The sequence below is a fragment of the Ochotona curzoniae genome, unplaced genomic scaffold (assembly GCF_017591425.1).
Source record: "Ochotona curzoniae isolate NIBS_2020 unplaced genomic scaffold, NIBS_Ocur_1.0 contig_2210, whole genome shotgun sequence".
Taxonomy (NCBI): Eukaryota; Metazoa; Chordata; class Mammalia; order Lagomorpha; family Ochotonidae; genus Ochotona; species Ochotona curzoniae.
The window spans coordinates 21,360,324-21,379,510 of NW_024465369.1; the positions used below are offsets into that span (position 1 = coordinate 21,360,324).

General features: G+C 40.7%; 1 protein-coding gene across 2 annotated transcripts in view; it reads right to left on the bottom strand.

The window, feature by feature from the left end:
* ACVR1 (activin A receptor type 1) overlaps window positions 1-16,170 on the bottom strand; it is a 52,101-nt gene extending 35,931 nt beyond the window's left edge. The window contains exon 1 of one of the 2 annotated variants that reach the window (XM_040971592.1): window positions 16,092-16,170. In XM_040971592.1, coding sequence (XP_040827526.1) covers window positions 16,092-16,158 — 67 coding nt within the window. In that variant the 5' untranslated portion in view covers window positions 16,159-16,170. The remainder of the gene's footprint in view (window positions 1-16,091) is intronic. The other variant, XM_040971594.1, reaches the window with a different exon arrangement.
* Between the last annotated feature and the right edge of the window lie 3,017 nt (window positions 16,171-19,187).

Genomic DNA, 19,187 nt, shown 5'->3' on the forward strand with positions numbered 1-19,187 from the left:
TGATATGAAAGAATTGTGAGCGGAGTCCAGCATTCCGATAATAAAAATGAACCAAATGTTCTGCAACTTCTTTTTCCTATTTTCTCCTCACCCACCACTTAATATCTTCAGTCTGTGTATTCCCATAAAACCAATTAGCAGACTCGTTCACATATTTATTTTTACATACACTCTAGACAAAGAGCCTAAATTCATAAAAAGGAAGAGTTGCCACACATAAACACAGTTACATTGATTAAATGCCACTTTGGCGATTTCAATCAGACAGAGTGGATTAGTTCAGAGATGCCAACAGGATTTTTCTGAGCTCGGATTACTACCTCAACAAAGAAAGTTAAAAGACAGACATGTCAGTAGCATTCTCAGATCTTCATATCCACAATTCTCAGCAATACAGCAGGCTTCAAAATGTCCACGAGTCACTTTTTCAGTCCTGTCAAACTTAGGAATAACCCTTATATGATGGCTCTGTGACTGTCTATTTGGGGTGGGCATGGTGGCTAGGGTGGAGAAAGATTACCAAAAGACCACAGGGAGGGGACTGTAGCCCCTGAGTCCCACAGAGTGACAAAAAGTAACCAATGAACAGATAATCACGTCCTATGCTTGCTTTTTAACAGCACAGACAGGAAGCACTGTATCTGATGTGAGCATTTTACACCTGCTTGTGCAAATAATCAGCAAGTGCCCTGCTAGAAGCAACCAGTCTACTTCCCTTAATTGGCACTCATTTAACTCATTCAGTCATTTAAATGTCAGGCTCAAGGTGAATACCTCTCTTCAATGCTCACCCACATAGTTTGTCGCACAAGGCACTTTCCGGCATTACTCAGTGTTATGGCTGCCACAGTCTGCCCTTTGTGTCACCAGAACCTGGGCTGTGTGAAAACGCAGCCTGTACTGGCTGGGAACAGAGTGGGGTTCTGACACAAACGGAGGCTGCCTCCAGCACACTGGCACCCCCACCCCCTGCCCTACTCCAAGGCTCTGGGCTGGCTCCACCACCCAGACATGCTGGCTAAGAAATCTCAGGCCGTCGGCAGGGCCACATCTTTAAGATTTTCTTCTTCTGAGTGATAAGGCGCTCACCATCTGGACACACCTACTTGGAGTCTAATCCTAGGCTGGCAGAGGAAAAAGGCAGAGCAAGGAGCAGGGCAGACTCTCGATGACTGTTTGTAGTTGGGGATGATCTTATATTTCATACCGAAAAGTCTTGCTATTTATGTAAAGAGGGTGCTTTGACAAACTAGGCGCAAAACAGCATGGACGTGACTATTCCCAACCAGCCCAGACAAGCACTCTGAAACACATGATGGCGTTTAAACCAGTGCTCATCCTCAACGGTGTATAAACACCACCGCTTCCCACACTACTGTCTGTGACAGAAAAGAGAAACCAGAAACTGCTACAAGGAAACCAGACTGTAGCTCCCATGCAGTCTAGGAGTCAGCAAAAGGGACATGCTGAATTTTTTCCAGGCGTACCTCAAGATAGCACCAATAATAATGCAGTAATTAGACTAATTATAAACGTCCGAGAGCTCGGAATTTGTATAGGCTGAAAAAGGAACTCCAAACATCCCTGGACTCCTTCCAGCAGCCAAAATGCTTTGCTCATCTGAAACGGCAGCTTATATCAAGTTTATAGATTAGGGCAGTCTTTCCGTCGGCTCTAATCCGGGAGGCACAGTTTGGCATCTCTCCAGAATCTACAAGCATTTGAGATCTCTGGCATTAAACAAAGGCTTAACAAAGGATTTTGCAATGCCGGGCTTCACTGCCAGCAAGCCTAAGACAGAAGCACAAAGGTCCATCCGGAATACCCAGCGAAGGGCATCTGATCCCCTGGCAAGAAGGCAACCTACAGGCTGAGGGATGAAACACACCAAGTGCCTGAATACACTCTCACTATACAAACACACATCGTCACTGAGCAAACACAAATCACATTTTTGGGGGGTGGGGGGATCAGAGAGATTGATACTTAGTACAGTCGTAAAGCCAAGAAGAAAATGTATCATAGAAGTTATGAGAAAAACCAGAGGCATTCAAGAGATCCCACTAAACCAGAACAACAATGAAAATCCACAAGACATTCCATTTGTGACTTTCTATCCTCCAAATGTGTTCTTTCTCAAGGATCTCTTAACCAATGGCCTCCTCACTCTTTCACAGGCACAAATCTATTTCTCTCTGGTTTCCATTAGGTCATCTGGCCTATGTGTCCTGGTTGATGGGGTCCTTGGGCTCTTCCCAAAGCTGTGGAAGCTCTCAGAAGGCTTCTCCCGGAGGAGACTTGCCTTCACAATGAACATTTAACCTCCCCACTAACCAACACCCCGCTAAGTAGGTGCTATCTGCCATACATATTTTACTTTCTGTGTTCTTTCCTCACAAGAAACACTGTTAACACTCAATATTTAAAGTACAAAGTCCCCTTTTAAATGCTCATACACCTGTGTCTGTAAGGCTGTCTAATCTGAAGTACTGTCTTCCAATAGCAGGCACTATGTTCATGGTTACCGTCCCACAATGGCCGCAAAACCTGGCCGGGGTACAATCCTGATGAATATTTGCTGTGCCATGAATTTTCTCTTCACAAAAAAAGGATTTAGAGGTGGGAAGAGACCTGATGCTAGCTTTCAGAGCAGACTGAGCCCATAAAGTCTTTAAATGTCAGCAGAGATCTTAAGGCAAGGCTTAGTCACCAGGCGGCATGTCTGTGCAAACCACTTCTTCCGAGATGAGCTCGCCATACCTTCACAGCTACTCACCCACTCAGCTCACAAGTGTAGAAACGTATTGCTTTGGGTGCTACAGTAGGGTTTTGGTTTTTTGGTTTTTGTGTTTTGGGGGGGATGGGGGATTGTTTTTGTTTTGAGTGTTGGAAAACAGGGAAACTAGAAGAGCTCCTAAAATTAGGAAGTGTGCAAGGCACTAAGGAATGTCTGGACTTCTATGGGTGGGCATTCCTCGGATCACTGTGTTGAGGATTTGGGAAACTACAAAACCTGGTGACCAAAACCATCAAAGTGTACCAAGGACCTCCAACATCAGTCACTGATGTTAGCTGTCAAGTAGAGAATAAGATGCCTGGGTCGTAGCCGTCTTCTTTCCCCTAATCAGTGAAATAATGGTGCTTTCGGCAGGGAGCAGGGGAACAGTGAAATTACATCATTTTCCCCTCTTGCTTTGCTGAAGGTGATAAGGATTCCTAAGTCAGCCTGCGTTGAATTGCTGAAGCTGAGAAGGAGGAAAAAAGTGCCATCTGTTTATTTTGTGTCTGGGCTGACTCCTTGTCTCTGAAATAATCCCTGTAAATTAAGCCTATTGCAGCAGCCACTCCTTCTATTCCTAAGCCAAAAACTCTGTTCAAGTGACTAACAAATTAGAGAATATTGTGAGGTAATGACCTAAGACAATATTGGACTGTCTTTTCCACACTTCTTATGACTCCCTGAAGGCAGCAAAAACTTGGCTTTAACACACAGTGTCTGTGAAGCAACTCCTTAATATGAGGAGAAAATAATGACCTCTTTCTTCATTCTGCCTCCAAACTTTTTGGATTTGTGCTTCAAAGAAACAAATTATTACAAAGCCCAATAGGAATTACCTACAGAGGAATGCTTTTATAGACTAAAAAATATACTCTCCTCTCCATATATGTAAGGTCCATATTTAAATGAATGTCCAGGTACAGTGTGAGAAACAGCAAGTCCTACTGATAGACGGAGAGGGGAAGCAGCCAGTTGGAATGAATTACAAACACGTCAGAGGTGAGCCATTGCTAGGCGAACAGCAGGGATGCAGGTCCAGGTACTGATAGTCTCAGGCTGGAAGCTCTCCCCATGGTACAGGCAGAAGTGTGTTAACTCTGATGACTCACTTCTGCTCGTCTCCCATTCCCTTGGGATAACAAAGAAGTACGGGCAATTCCATTGAGAATTTCCTAACTGAACTCCAAACTAAAAATGTTCAGTTTTATAGGAAATTGTAAGCAATCAGCTCTGTGTTAAATAAAACAGTGAAGGGGGAAAAAAAAAACCTTTCTCCATCTTAGCCCTGGGGCATCTTCAGAAGTTTCAAACCACAGAGATAAACCTTTCAAAAGTTGGGCAGGACTCAGTTTGTTTAACAATGGTCTTGGAAAGTGGCCTCTGGGTGTTAAGGCACTCAAAGCCTGAGGTGAAAAGCAACCTCAAATTGTTAAATCCCCCTTCTCTAACTCCCAATCCTACCCTAGTCCAGTGAAATTCTTGTATAAAAGGAAGCTACTTCCTTTATAGAAGTAATCTAGAAGGATCTTGTATATTTCTTTCATCCTCAAAGAAGTCAAAAAGTTTGTTAAAAAATTAAATGGGTAGGAATTTGGGGTAGAATGCAAGCCTCCGATATTAATACATCCCAACCTCTCAATGTCTTGATTCCCCCAAGACTCTATCAAATCCAGATCTCCATGAGACACTCAATGTGAATAAGAGCTCTATGTCTTCAATCCCATGGACATGCATCTTGCATATCTGCATGCCAGCCTGTACAATTCAAATATTGGTTTCACATACTCTTTCTCCTATCTGTCTAAATACTATGGCCGAAAACAGTTCATTCACTGCCAAACTTGGCACATTTACGATGGTGGGCTACAGGCTCCATGACATTGGTAAGCCTGGGCCAAAGCAAAAAAAAAAAAGCTGCAAGTACCTACACCTCAGGCAGAAACAAACACACAACCATTCCTCTCAATCTCTACCACTCCCAACATCTACCATAATCTTGGACCTTGGCAGGAGAAGCTAGCTAAAGCAGGGATGTGTCACAAGGCCACTGGCTGGAGAACAAGAAAATCTAAACACAAACCCGGGCAGGAGCAAGAGGCCAAAGTTTCCACAGAATCCCCTTGGCTCCTGTAGCTGCAGATCACTGACGGCCTAAAGATAACCCAAGGATCTACGAAGGGTCACTTTTAAATAGTAGCTTTAATGCCACCAGTCATTTCAGAAGCATTTCCTTCCAGAAGCTGCTTCCATCGACACTAACATGCCAATCCAAGCCAGCAACGGCAAGCCCACTAAAGAGATGAAAGCCCACAGGAAAATGGAGGGAGTCCCAGTGGAGAACAAATACCTGCCACCATGCTGGGATTCTACCCTGTGACTCTTCAAGTACCCACAGCTGGATCACTGGGAAATAATGATGTATCAAAGAGGTACCCTATAGGAAGGAATGACTGAAAAGCACTGAGGAGCTGAGAGCCATGTAACTCATCACCTCCCCGTCCAAAAGCTGTGGCAGCATAAACCATGACTGGCTATATCCAGCAGAATTTTTTTTTAAGGGAAAGCCTTTCCATCTTAGAGAAAATTCACACCTCTTCAGGTTGAAAAAAGTGTGCTATGGGGTCCTTAGCCACATGTTGTGGATACCAAGGCACTGTTGCCGCTTACTTGCCACAGCATTCCATAAATAATAGCTCAGAACCAGTTGGTTTTGTTCACTCCCTCCTTTTTAAGAAAAAGGGCTATAATTCCCAGTATCTTCCTAAGAGCCATTAAAATCTGCTCAACGGTTTTCTTGCCCACTGAGTCCATGCTGTCCCGAAGGCCAGTTGGCCAGGGGCTGGTGCACAGGAGACAGGTGCTCAGAGGGCTATTTTCAGTGGCTATCAGCGCCATCGGGAGCTACACATGCTCAACAGGCAGACAAGTTTTGGTTACATTTCAAATTCTAGGCAGCCAAGAGACATACACCTTGCACAGCTGCCAGAACAACCAGCTGCCTTGTGCTCCTCCCAAGACGGGAGTAATGAAAGCAGTGTAACCTGGCCAGCCAACACGCCAGTGAGCAAGCTGTACCTCTCATTTCATTGCCTGGGTTATTCTGAGCTGGGCTTATTGACACTCCATGGCAACACAGGAACAAAGGGCCAGCTAGAAGGATTTAAATATCTTGCAAAAGTTGCTAGAAAAAAAAATCAGTAGCTCAGATTTCTGTTTCCATTTAAAAAAAAAAATTAGCGGTGGAACACTCCTACTAGATTATTGCCACTCTATTAGCTATCGTTATCTGTGGAACTACCTGTAATAAAATTTTACTTCTGGAACTAAGGTTTTGTTTTGGCTTTACACGTCACTGGTTAGCTGCTACAGTCAAGCCGCCTGTGGATACACAGAAAGACTAGTATTCTCAGCCCTTTTCATTCAAATCTTAGCATAACATAGGATCCGCTTCCACTCTACCACTCTTTCAAAATATAGGAAGCATCTCTAAGTCATCACTCACAGCTCTCCAAGGCTTTTAGGGTACAAGGAAAACACCCCAGGCACAGGCTTAGCCATAATTATAGATCTTTTAAAACTACTCCCTTCTCCTAAGTTGATGTCCCCATCGTCTCATGTCTTTGAGCTCCACCCTTCTCCTGCATAAAACATCTCAGTCCTTTCTTTGCTGCCCTAACGCCTTTTCATCCTCCAGAACTTGGCTCTCTGGATTTCCATCACTAGTCGCAGGCCTGTGAGACAAAGACCTTTCCCGAAAGGAGGCTATGCATCCTTCAGTCAGTCCTCACTGTAACTCTGTTGCAATGGTCAGAACTCTAACAGTGGGGAACTGCCCATCGGAGAGATTAAGGTCATTCTTGTGGGACCCACGGTCTCTTCAAAGCACAAGTTTCTCTAAGAGCAAATCTGATCCTTGAGCTGAACTCTGGCTTCCTGTTTCAAGATGAGCTCTCCCCTTTCACACCTGCTGTGGATCACTAGTCCCTTATCAGGGGCGGAACACACAAGACCGCTTCATTATGAACTTTCAGCCTCCAAAACATGTAAAAATAAACCTCTTTCTCTTATCAAGTCACCGAACCTCAGGTATCTCATTAAGGTAGCAGAACACACTCTCAATGCCCAATCTTCATTGCATGGCCAATACCTACCAATGTGAGCACGTGGTACTCACAGAAATGGATGCTTGTAAGAATGGGAAGGAATGTGAGATATTCTTTAAAATGATCCTCTTTTCTCAAACTCGGAACAAACTGTTTGAAAGGTGTATCTATTTTTTTTTTCTCAGCCCAGATCAGTCCCACTGTCTCATGCACTATTGTTTGTGTAACCAACAACATTATTTGTCAAGTATCTACTGAGTGCTGACCACACACTATGTGCTTCCTTGGTTGCTCAGAATAACACAAATAGCATTATCAATTCCTGGTCCCTCACATTCTAAGTCTCTGCTCCTACCAACATGCCACCTGTGTTCCTCAGGGCCCCACAAACGGAGAGCCGGTATTGTCTCCATCACATGGTGCAGTCGAAGCTCAGAAAGGCAAAGTAACACACAGACACACTGCAAAAGAAGATAGCTGACATTGGTGTCTGGCTCTGTATCTTTCCTGAGAGAGGTGATTCCAATGGATAGCCTACAGCCTTGTCTTCCGCAGACAATTTTTTACTCTGAATAGCAATGTCTAACTATCAAAACCTATCCTAGCCTGGGGCAAGTGTTGAGCCCACTGGATAAGATACCAGCGAAGATATCCACATTCCTGCTAAGGTGGAATCTGGGAGGCAACAGTGATGGCTAAAGGGATTAGGTTCCTGCCACCTCTCCTGGAAACCTGGATTCAATCCTTATCGCACAGCTTTGCCCACCCCCAACCCCTGCCTGGCTCCACTGCAGGAATTCGAGGAGTACAGCAACAGATAGGAACACACTTGGTCTTGCTCTTTCTCAAGGCAGTAAATATTTTTTTTTAACATTCCAAACTGGAAAAAGTGGAAGAAGAGTTAGGTAACATTCAAAATATACAGTTAGGTAGGTTGATCAAGTTTGTGCTGCATAGCACAATACATACAATTGCCAATTATTTGCTGCATTTATTTTGTTGCATTTGTTTGAGGATTCTGTTTTTTACTTGAAAGGTACAGTTTCACAGAGAGAGAGATCTTTCATCCATTAGTTCACTCCCCAAATGGCGAGAGCTGGGCTGGTACAATGCCAGGAGCCAGGGACTTCCTCTGAGACGCACACATGGGTGCAGAGGCCTAAGGAACTGAATCATCTTCCACTGTTTTCTCAGGCAGGTTAACAACAAATTGGGTCAGAAGTGGACAACATGACTTGAATCAGCACCCATGTGGGATGTCGGCACCATAGGTAGATGCTTAACATCACAGCACCAGCCCCTTTTGCCTATTTTTTAAAATTCAAATCTATTTACTTAACTAATAACTTGACAGAGAACTAAGGAGAGCGAGACAGAAACGGGTATTTCTCATTTGCTGGTTCACTCCACACGTGGCCCCCAATAGCCGAAGCTGAGACAACACTGCAGAACTCCACCTGGATCTTCTACTCCCAGCTTGCTCAACAGCAAGAATCCGACTCAGAAGCAGAGACAGGGAAACCAGGTTCCCACTGGGGATATAAGCATCTGAAGATGCACTGTATCCACTATATATATATATATATATGCTTATCGCATACATTAGATATTTCAAAATAGCTGGAAGGCGGTGACTTAAGTATTCCCAAGAAAAAGGCTAAATGCACAAGGTGACAGAAGGCCTAATCACCCAGTTCTGATCATTACATGATATACACACAAATCAAAATTACACATTCAACACCATAAATAGATATGTAAGTTAGATTTTTGTAAAACAAAAAAATTATGCTAATCCTTTGTAAAATCAAAATTGTGAAGCCTATGAACAAGGCTGGGTAATCAAAGAAATCACAACTGTGAGCTCCCTGTAGCAATCTACAGCAGCATGCAAACCACAGGTGCCAACGTTTACACTGGACTGTGGGAAGGTTTTTTCCATGTATTCTTTACAACTTTTCTGAAATAATCTCTGGGTTCTCTGATTTTGTTTGTTTGGTTTGGCTGTTTATTTACTTATGAACAATTGCTTTATCATAGGTGCCAAAATTCAGGAGACAATATTAACAGAAAAAAATGGAATAAAACAAAAAGGCTATCTCATCCAACCTCCTCCAAAAATCATCATTCAATTTTTTTTAAAAAAAGGCAAAATTGGGCCCAGCACGATAGCGCAGTGGTTAAGGTCCTCCTTGCCTTGCACGCCCGGGATCCCATATGGGCCCTGGTTCTAATCCCGGCAGCCCTGCTTCCCATCCAGCTCCCTGCCTGTAACCCAGGAAAGCAGTCCAGGATGGCCCAAAGCTTTGGGACCCTGCACCCACGCGGGAGACCCGGAAGAGGCTCCTGGCTTCGAATTGGCTCAGCTCCAGCCATTGCAGCCACCTGGGGAGTGAATCATTGGACGGAAGATCTTCCTCTCTGTCTCTCCTCTCTGTATATCCGCCTTTCCAATAAAAATAAAATAAATCTTTTAAAAAAAAAGGCAAAATTGCGCTTTAAGTTGATTTTCACCACTACTTCTCCCAAAGGGAATTTCTCATTCTTCTTATTCCTCCTCTTCCCACATCTCCAAAATATAAATATCCTCAGAAAGTCCATAACAAAGAATTAGATGCTATAACCCATAACCAAGAATTAGATGCAGCATTAACTCTGGCTCAGGGAAACACCCTGCTCTCAGAGCTCTGACTCAGCTGATTACAATCAGACAGCAGCTGTTCCAGTGTTATGACCAAGGCTGAGAAGGCGCGAATGTAAACTTCCCTCTTCCTGTCAAATCACTGGTGTGCAGGGTGAGGACGGTCGGGCTAGGGCTACACAAACTCGTAGAAAGCTAAATGGTTCTAGGGAAGCCTGGATGGAGAGTGTTTCAGCAGACCTCCAGGCATCTGATGGAGCTTCCACCTGCAGGCCACAGGAAATTCTAGGTAGTGAACTCTTTGGAACAGGCTAACAATGTCTTTTTTTCAAATACATGTATGCCCCAGTTATGGCAAGTAAGATCGGTTTAGAGGTTCCAGGCACATTTCTTTCTGCCTTTTTAAGTGAAATTAAACTGAACAAACTAAAAGAGAGGGGGGGAAATAGGGACATATTAAGCAGAGCAGGAGTAACTACTATTTCATGAAGTTGTCACTCCAGATGTGTGTGTCCTATATCTGCACTGGGTCCTACTCCAAAAAGGCTCTTGCTATGAGTCACAGTTAGAAGCTGGAAAGTCACTCTGCCCAGTGTCTTACGCCACCGTGGAATGACATGAGTCCTGAGTAATTATGACGGCTACAAATAATCATTATCTATGGAAACTTGCCTGAGGTCATCCTGGCCTAGACAGGGATGTTCTGGAAAAGTTAGCCATATTTGCAGAGATACAAATTATTTTTTCCATGTGTTTTATTTTCCTTTTTCTTTGCATCTATGACACTTCTGCAAATTTCCTGTTTTACAAAGTTCTGAATCAAGAGGTGGCACCCACCCTCTCATTCTTGAGACCTACTACTTAAAGTTATTGCACTATGCACTCATTGCTGACCACAAGGAAACAACTCCATGAACTTGGTTATTGGACTTTGTTTTTCCATCCGTTCAACACTTTGATTGGAATTTTAAAGTCCTCCTACACTCTACTGCAACCCATCCACCACCACTTACAGTGTACTTAAATAAAAGAAAGCAAACAAACAAAACTGGATGGGACTCTATGCACGGCTAAAATAAATGTTTCCTAAAAATAAATGGATAAAAGGAAGTTGTCTCACAGTGCATCTTGTACCAACTAATAAAAAATTACCTTGCTACTTAAGAAAATATAACAATACAGATGCAGTATCTTAAAACTGTGAAGTTTTGGGACTTCTGTTGCAATGCAATGGTTTCAGTGACCACTTAAAAAGCTGGCATATCAGAAATGCTAATTTAAATCCTAGCTTCTCTCTCTCTCTTTTCCTTCTTCCTCATTCACTCAGCCTTTCAAATAAATGTAAAGCTCTTATTTAAACTAAATATTAAGACATGTCATTGGATATGTACATTTTACATCCTTACAGATTGAATAGCTTAGTAAATATCACCCACTCCACACTCTGTGTCACTCCTGTGATAATGTGTCAAAAAAAAAAAGATTTTAATTTGACAAAGGAGATAAATTCTGATGATAAAAGAGGACAAGAAATTTAATAATGACATTTCTCCTATATCCGTTCACCCCTCCAAGAACTTCCTGAATTCTCAATAATGAGAAATTCAAAGAAAGGCTTATTCTATTTTTCCCCAGTGGCAAAAAGGAGCACCTTTGTAGACCCTAACAAAAAGTCCATTGAAATTTTCTCCCTTTTTTTTTTCCTCATTGGGCTGGAAAGTCTGAGTTGTGATAGCTTTGGAAATACTAAAACCAAGTCAATGCAGAAAACAGCTAAGGATCTAACAATCTTCTGTAGGATCAGCCAAAATCTCTTGAAGCAGAATTCTACAGAAGTCCAACCTCCCTTGCTACAATAAAGCCAACTGTGGCATGCAAATTCTGTAAAATAAGTGTTGTCTTAAATTTTGGATGAAGCAGTACTCCATTTGAAGTATTTGTGCCAGGGTCTTCACCACATAAGACAAAAGAAAAGGAAGTACAGAAACTCTGCCTTCTGTCTGATTGCATGATAGACTTAAAACATAATTAGTCTTATCAATGGGAAGGAAAGGAAAGAACATATAGGTAATTAGGACTCAAGTGCTCTCCTCTGTAAGGTCAAATATAGCTCTTCTTGCATGAAACATCATCCTGATAGGGGAGATGAGAAGCAAAAATCACAAATGAGGGGGCCTCATCATTTCTTACCCTCCTATGCAGGTTGGACTCAGATGGATTTTAGCATGAACTAGACAGACACAGGCCACTGAGGACACCCCGCAAAATGCAAAACTTTGAAGAGGATGAGTAAGGACCAAAACTGTTGCACACCATCCCTGTTGCTGGTAATGTTAAGCAGGAGCTTTTATCACTGAAAAGTGCACTGTCTTGTTACAGTAATTCTGATGATTATGGAAAATGACCCATCAAAAGCAAGTAGCCCAACAGTTGGAACATACTACACATTAAACAAACTCTAGCTTTAATAATCAAAGAGGTAGTACAGTAGGCATTTAAGGTTCCACAGAAACTTGAGACATTTTCTGTGGTAGAAACTCAACCAGAAAAACTGTTCTCAACCTATTATGTGAAGTGCTATCACTATTCCTCATCAATATTCAAGAAACACTGCAAAGGAATAAAAGTCTGGCATAAAAACTGGGCAAACTTACAATGATAAATTGCACATGTGATGCTTCATACATAAATACTCAAGACAAAATACATTGGGGTAGGTATATCTGCCTCCTCAAACATTACCACTTTTTTATGGTGAAAACATTTAAAATCCATTCTTTGACCCTTTCTGAAATGCATAATGAATTATCAACATTCATAGTTATACTATAAATATATATTATATAATATGCTAACAAAATGACTTCTCTAATTTGTCAGCACCTACTAACAAACTTCTTTTTAAAAAATAAAACTACTCAACAAAATATATTGTAAGAAAGTCTCTACATCTCTTATACATGTCAAAAATATCCTGTGCTCTACTAATGTACAACTAATAACTTTACTTAACTGCTTTATAAACCCTAAATATGTGTCTACTTCCTTGCAAATTGGGTAGTTGATAAAGGTTGGTGACACACAAGCCACACTGCCACTACAAAGATTTTCCTTATCTGTCTTGTTATTTACCTCTCTTGATTAGGTATTCTGCACTAAACATGCTTTATAAATCACAGTAAATACATCAGAGTACAGTAGGGCTTCAAAAAGTTCATGGAAAATTTATATTCTTACAATTCCATTTTCCCACAAATTTTGTGAAGCATCCTGATATTACAAATACAGTTTTTAGTGTTTTCATTCCCAGTAAACAGGTATAAACAAAGATTCCTTTCACAGAATATATTATTGAGAGTTAGCAGAGAGGGCTGTCACAGAAAAAGCCACCACTAAGGCAACCATTATCACTATTTGGAGGTAGCATTCCCTGCATATTTAAAAAATAGCAACTCTAGCAAAGGGAAGAAATGTTCTTTCTCATACTCTTTACCATATTTGGCACCCATCCTAGAGGTGGTGGTATATTAAACAGCAAAACCTTAGTGACAATCCATTTCCATTTCAGTCCAGACTAATTGGTTTCATTACTTATCTTCATTGTAGCATTAAGAGGTCATGTGCTGAATTCTCCAGACAGCTTAAGAGCTGGAAAGCAGGACAAAACAACCAACAGCACCATTGCTAACACTGTTTCATAAATGGCTTTTCTCTCCCCCGGTCACCATTCTTACTCCACCTTTTCTGCCTGCAAACTATATTTAAACCTCATTTTCTCTTCTGCTTGCTTTTCTCCTATCAGGCCTGTACCACTGGTCCATCTGTGATATCAACTGAAACCCAAAGGAACTGCTTAAATACCATACAGAGCTGAGATGTCGCTTATGCAAAGGTGTAGAATTTAGAGAGATTTTAGTCCCTAACATTTCTTACATATTTTCATAACAATAACATTGTTTAGTAGTTGAGAAGAGGATAAGAATCCTAAAAATTTGCCCATTGAAAATGTCCCCAGAAACTGTCAAGTGTTCCCTGAAGTGTAAAATCACCCGCCATTGGAAACCACTGTTACTACATCAAATCTTTCCAGCCTTAACAGAACCCCATTTCTTCTTATTAATTCCTTCAACTTGGTTTCACAGGATCCTTTATCCATATATTCTCAACACTAATTGGCACAACTGCCAGATTACTGGAATATCTTTAACTAAGTTATGTAGACTCTAGACTACGAATTTCTGAATTGGTCTATCATAGTGCTATCAAACAGAAACAGAATGTGGACCACCATTTGTAATTCTAAAGCATTTCAAAATAATGAAAAGAAACATGTGACAATTATTCTTATCATCTTCAAAATCCAGTTTGTATTGATGTTTATAGCATATTTCAACTTCCATTATTCCCATTTCAAACGGTATGTGATTAGCAGCATGTAATCACAGAGCATGGGAGATTATATTAATATGTCAATGGATACATGCAGGAGATAAGATCAGCCCGAATCCTGCTAAGCCTGATACTTGTATATAATCAATCAGATTTCTACTATTTTACCCATTATTTTTTTTTCTTTCATTGGCTACAAAAACTTGCCAAATTAAATGCCCCCTTGGAGACTCATTAATTATATAAAGTGAACTGATATACCCATACTCCAAAAATCCTGTAACAAAGCACCAGTCCTCCCGTGCCGTGTGATCACACTGCTGAGTACTGACGCTCACACATGAAGAGTAAGTACTACTCTTCATGTAGGAATGCACAACACATCAGACTGTGTTAGTTATGTGTCCTAGTTCCAGAGAGATGCAACATGCTAAAAGCAACTGCATGTTAAGTGCAGGGACTTATGAATAACTTTCATTATCTTTCTTATCTAATGTGTCATTTTCAACATCCCTCAGGCACCTTCTAGAAACAAGAGAGTAGGGGTGAGATGCGAAAATAACAAGGCCCATGAAGGCCAAAATCCTTGGACGCTAAGAGGGTATATAACACACGAAGAAATGGCCTGCTTTGGTCGGAATATTCATTGATCGAAGTGAATGCTCACCTTGATATCCTCACTCCCAAAGTAATGAAAGTAAGAAGTAAAGCTTTTGGATGATTGGCTCTGAATGACAGGTCCCCTCACGACTGGGAACAGGACCCTTATGAAAGAAACTCAGAGAACCAGTTAATCCTTCCACTTTGACATACTCATATGAGGGCACTGAATCCAAAACACTTTGAACTTGGCTTTTTAGCCACCAGAAGTATGAGAAATTAATGTTTGTTATAATCCGCCAAGTTTATCCGTATTTTTGTTATAAGAATTCAAATACACATAGCATGTACCCTCACAAGTTTTGACTATACCATTGAGCATTCATTTAAAAATGAGTAATCTTTATTAATTGAACCTAATATCTAAACCTGTGATACACAGAAACACAAATATGTCTCATATCTTGTAAAGGTATAATAATTTTTCTAAAAATAAAATTACTGCATAAGCCAAGAATCAACAGTTTTCTATTTTGTTGAGGATCTACTAAAATTTGTTCTATATGAAACAGGCATTGCGGTAGAAGAAGTTAATCTGATGTCTGCAGCACCAGTACTCCATAAAGGTACCAGTTCAAGTCCTAGCTCCCCCTCCAACCCAGCTCCCTCTTAATGCACATGAGAGAGTGGTGGAAGACAGCACAAGCGCTAGGCCCCTGCTACCCGTACGTGAGACCTAGGATGAAGTAGGATGAAGCTCCCAGCTGGAGCCTGGTTCAGCTCCGCCTTTAAAACAAATTTAAAAGAATTTTTTTTCTACTCATTCATAAAATTCAATCCTTTAAATTAAGACTATCTAAATCACAATAATATACGCCAACACCTATTTTCAACGATGTCAAAAACTATTATATGTTAAGCACAAGCATGCACTTCTTCCTTATGTCTTTTAGTGTGTTAATATACAATTATCCAACAATTTTATGTTAAAACATATTATTTTACTCTTAATGATAAATTCTCTATTTCTCCTTTACATTTATTTTAGGCCATTATCTTGAATTTTTAAAACTCAGATATATATAAAAATTAAGACAAAATTTAATTTCAAACAAGATAAAAATCTCATTTCAACATAGTCAAGAGCAATTACTAAACATGTATTATGAGAAGGGTGGCCTGGACCTAGCACTACATGGAGAGTTAAGTCACTACTCAGGTCACCAGCATCCAATACTGGAATGCCTAGGACCATGTTGTAGCTTCACTTCCAGTTCTGGCTTCCTGCTGGTACACATCTTAGGAAGCATCAGATGTTGGCTTGGGAAGCTGCATCCTTGAGAGACCTGGGCTGATTTCTTCACTTCTGGTTTCAGCTTGGTCCAACCCCAGCTGTTGCTTGGGTTTGAGAAGTTAAACCAGCAAATGGAAGAAAACATTACTCTCTCACTCCCTCGCTCCCTTTTTCCCCACACTCCACTCTCTTTCTCTGACTCTCAAATAGGTATTTTTAAATGGGTAGATCTTGCAGCAAGCAAAATAATACATACTATACTTATCTTAACTGTGAGTCACTTACCTTCCATGCTTGGCAAAGGGAATGCAATCATCATTAGCACAGGCAGAATCATCACTCCATCTACCATTGTCCAACTAGGGAGGGAAAAGATGAAATGGTAAGTAAAACCAAACTTCTCAGTATGGAATGACAAATCAAACTAAGTGTACTGTCTTCACAATGCATTCAGGCCCTGCCTTCAAGACCTCCTCATATAAACCGCTTTATTTCTTGGTATATTTAAACATAACTTCTTTATTTAAAAGACTCTTTAAATTAGAAAGTCAGATGTAGGGAAAAGGGAAACCTACTCCACGGTTGGTGGGACTGCAAACTTGTACAGCCTCTATGGAAATCAGCATGGAGGATACTAAATCAATTGAAAATCAGCATACCATACAATCCAGCAATAGCACTCTTAGGAATTTATCCAAAACACCTGTTTTATGAGAAACCAACATGCACCCCTATATTTATAGCAGCACAATACGTAATTGCAAAAACCTGGAAGCAACCGAAATGCCCATCAGCAGAGGACTGGATAGGAAAGTTATGGTTCATATACTCCATGGAATACTACTCAGCTATCAAAAAAAAAAAAAAAAGAAATACAGTTCTTTGTGGCCAAATGGGCCCAACTGGAATCCATTATGCTAAGAGAAATGAACCAATCCCAAAAGATTAAATACCACATGTTTGCCTTAATCTGAGACGAAAAGTTGTTAATCTGGAAAATAATATCAATACATTGTAACATTATTGCAACCTCTGACAACATGTATCCAATGCAATAAGACAATGCATTGTAACCTATAATACAACAATTAATGTGAGTCAGAATGCTTAAGATCTACATCAAAGATCTGTAAAACCTAAAACACTCTTAATACCTTATGTTACTCCATAATGGGGAGGGAATGCAGAGAACTCCTCCATCTCCCTAACAAGTGAGTGGAAGATGTGAAACATAGCCTATCAGGATCAAATCTGATAACCCATAGACAACAGACTCAAATCGGCACTAGACAATAGCAAAGCTACACAGGAAAAAGAAAAAAAAAAGAAAAAAGAAAGAAAGTCAGATTTACAAAGAGAAGGAGAGACAGAAAGCTCTTCCATCCACTGATGCACTCCTCGGTGGCCCCAATAGCCAGAGCTGAGGCCAATCTGAAGCCAGCAGCCAGGAGCTTCTTCCCGTTCTCCCACTTGGGTGTTGTGTCCCAACTTTTGGAGCCGTACCCTACTGCTTTCCCAAGCCACTGGCAGGGAGCTGGATGGGAAGTGGAGCAACTGCAATATGAACCAGCACCCATATGGGATCCCGGGGCATGCAAAGTGAGGACGTTAGCTATACTTCTTTACATGAATGTAAACCCATCATCCTAAAGAAGTCATCAAACGGATCACTTCAAGGCTGCTCTCACTGAGCCTACTCTTCTAACATGGACTCAGTAAGGAATAAAAATGTTTACCTACAAGGTAAACTAGTTCCCAAGGCTTTTACATTTGAATTACCTTATCCCATTTAATATAAAGTTGGAATTAAATAACACTCTGAGACATGTGAATGCACCATTCTAATCTAAAACTAAAGATTAAGCAATGATATAATCTAAGCCAAATTACTACAATGGAACATCACTTTTTCCTTAATGATCTACAGGTGTCATCTGCAATACCATACATCCCAAAACTGGAAAAACAAATTAAATAAAACTTACAAACTGTCTATGACAAAGCAAAGCATTTCTACATGACCTTAAATTTTACAAAGAATATCTATAACCCAAAAGGGGCACACCTTTAAAATAAGAAATCATGTAAATCAGTAATAGAAAAAAGAATTAACTGAGAGAGAGAAGATACATGATATACATTTCAAATTTGATGTTGGTCTAAACTATTTAGCAGAAGCTCAATTTTATGAGTTTAAGGACTCTTAACAAAGACTTTTCCATTTGAATAATTCATGTAAACTATCAGGAACATAGTAGGAGTTTGGTTACCTGCAGTTCCCAGTGGTAAAATAAAGAAGAAACTGGTAAAGTGCTTCTCTGCACAGGTCAGTGTGTGATTCCAATCTGACAGCCTCACATCAAGGAGCTAGCACTCACTGCTATCCAACCTGCTGGCAGTGGACAGCCATGACCCACACTCTGACAATGACAATTTCTGGTGGTAGTCTGCTTATTCATTCCCCACATTCCCATCCTGTCTTACCCCACCTCACTGAGCTGAACTTCTTTCTCTTCCTTACCATGATTATATTTCAGACTACACCTTCTCTAAGAGCAAGGAAAGCAACAGATAAATGGTTTCTAATGTATGTTTACATCTTTAAAATCAAATAAAACTTGAGCATATGAAAATGACATTTTACTACTGCTGCTGTTGCTGTTTCTATGTCACAGGGATGTTTGTATCACAAAAATCCGTCATCCTGTCCCCTCAAAGTCAAAATCTGACTTCTCTACCACCTCCTCTCTGTGCCTCTGCACTTCAACTTCATACTTGCTTCCCACTGCATGAACTCCTCCCCCATTCCTGTCACTCACGGTCTAGCACAAAGGCAATCCCTTGCTGAGAGCCTTCTCCACCAGCACTGACTTCAGCTCTTAGCACTGCTAATATTATTCTGTTTGCAGCAGTCTTTAGCACTAGCCCACGTATCCTCAAAACCAGGTACATGCAGCCAAGGGTCACACAAGAGAACTCCTTAAGCTGTGAATGAAAGCAGTGAACTCCATTTTTCACCAAAAAAAAAGAAAAAAAAAAAGCTTTAATAAAATAGTAAATATCCAAAGATTTATTTGTCCTCCATGTTAATTTTCCAAGACTACATCTAGTAGAACAGATATCCTTCAGAAAGAGTAGGAATTATGTAACTGAAGAGGAGGACATCATTTTCTTAAAAATAGTCTGAAGGCCCATTTAATTGGAATTATAGATTATACTGGATCTTATAATAAAATGCAACCTCCACAAACAGTGAGTGTTCTGAAACCATTATAAACTATAGATTTGGGTAGGCATTTGTCTGAGTAAGCTCCTCAATTAAGAGGCTTGCAATAGCATTCAGGGATACTTGAATCTGTTCCCAGGTCCAGCTCATGACCC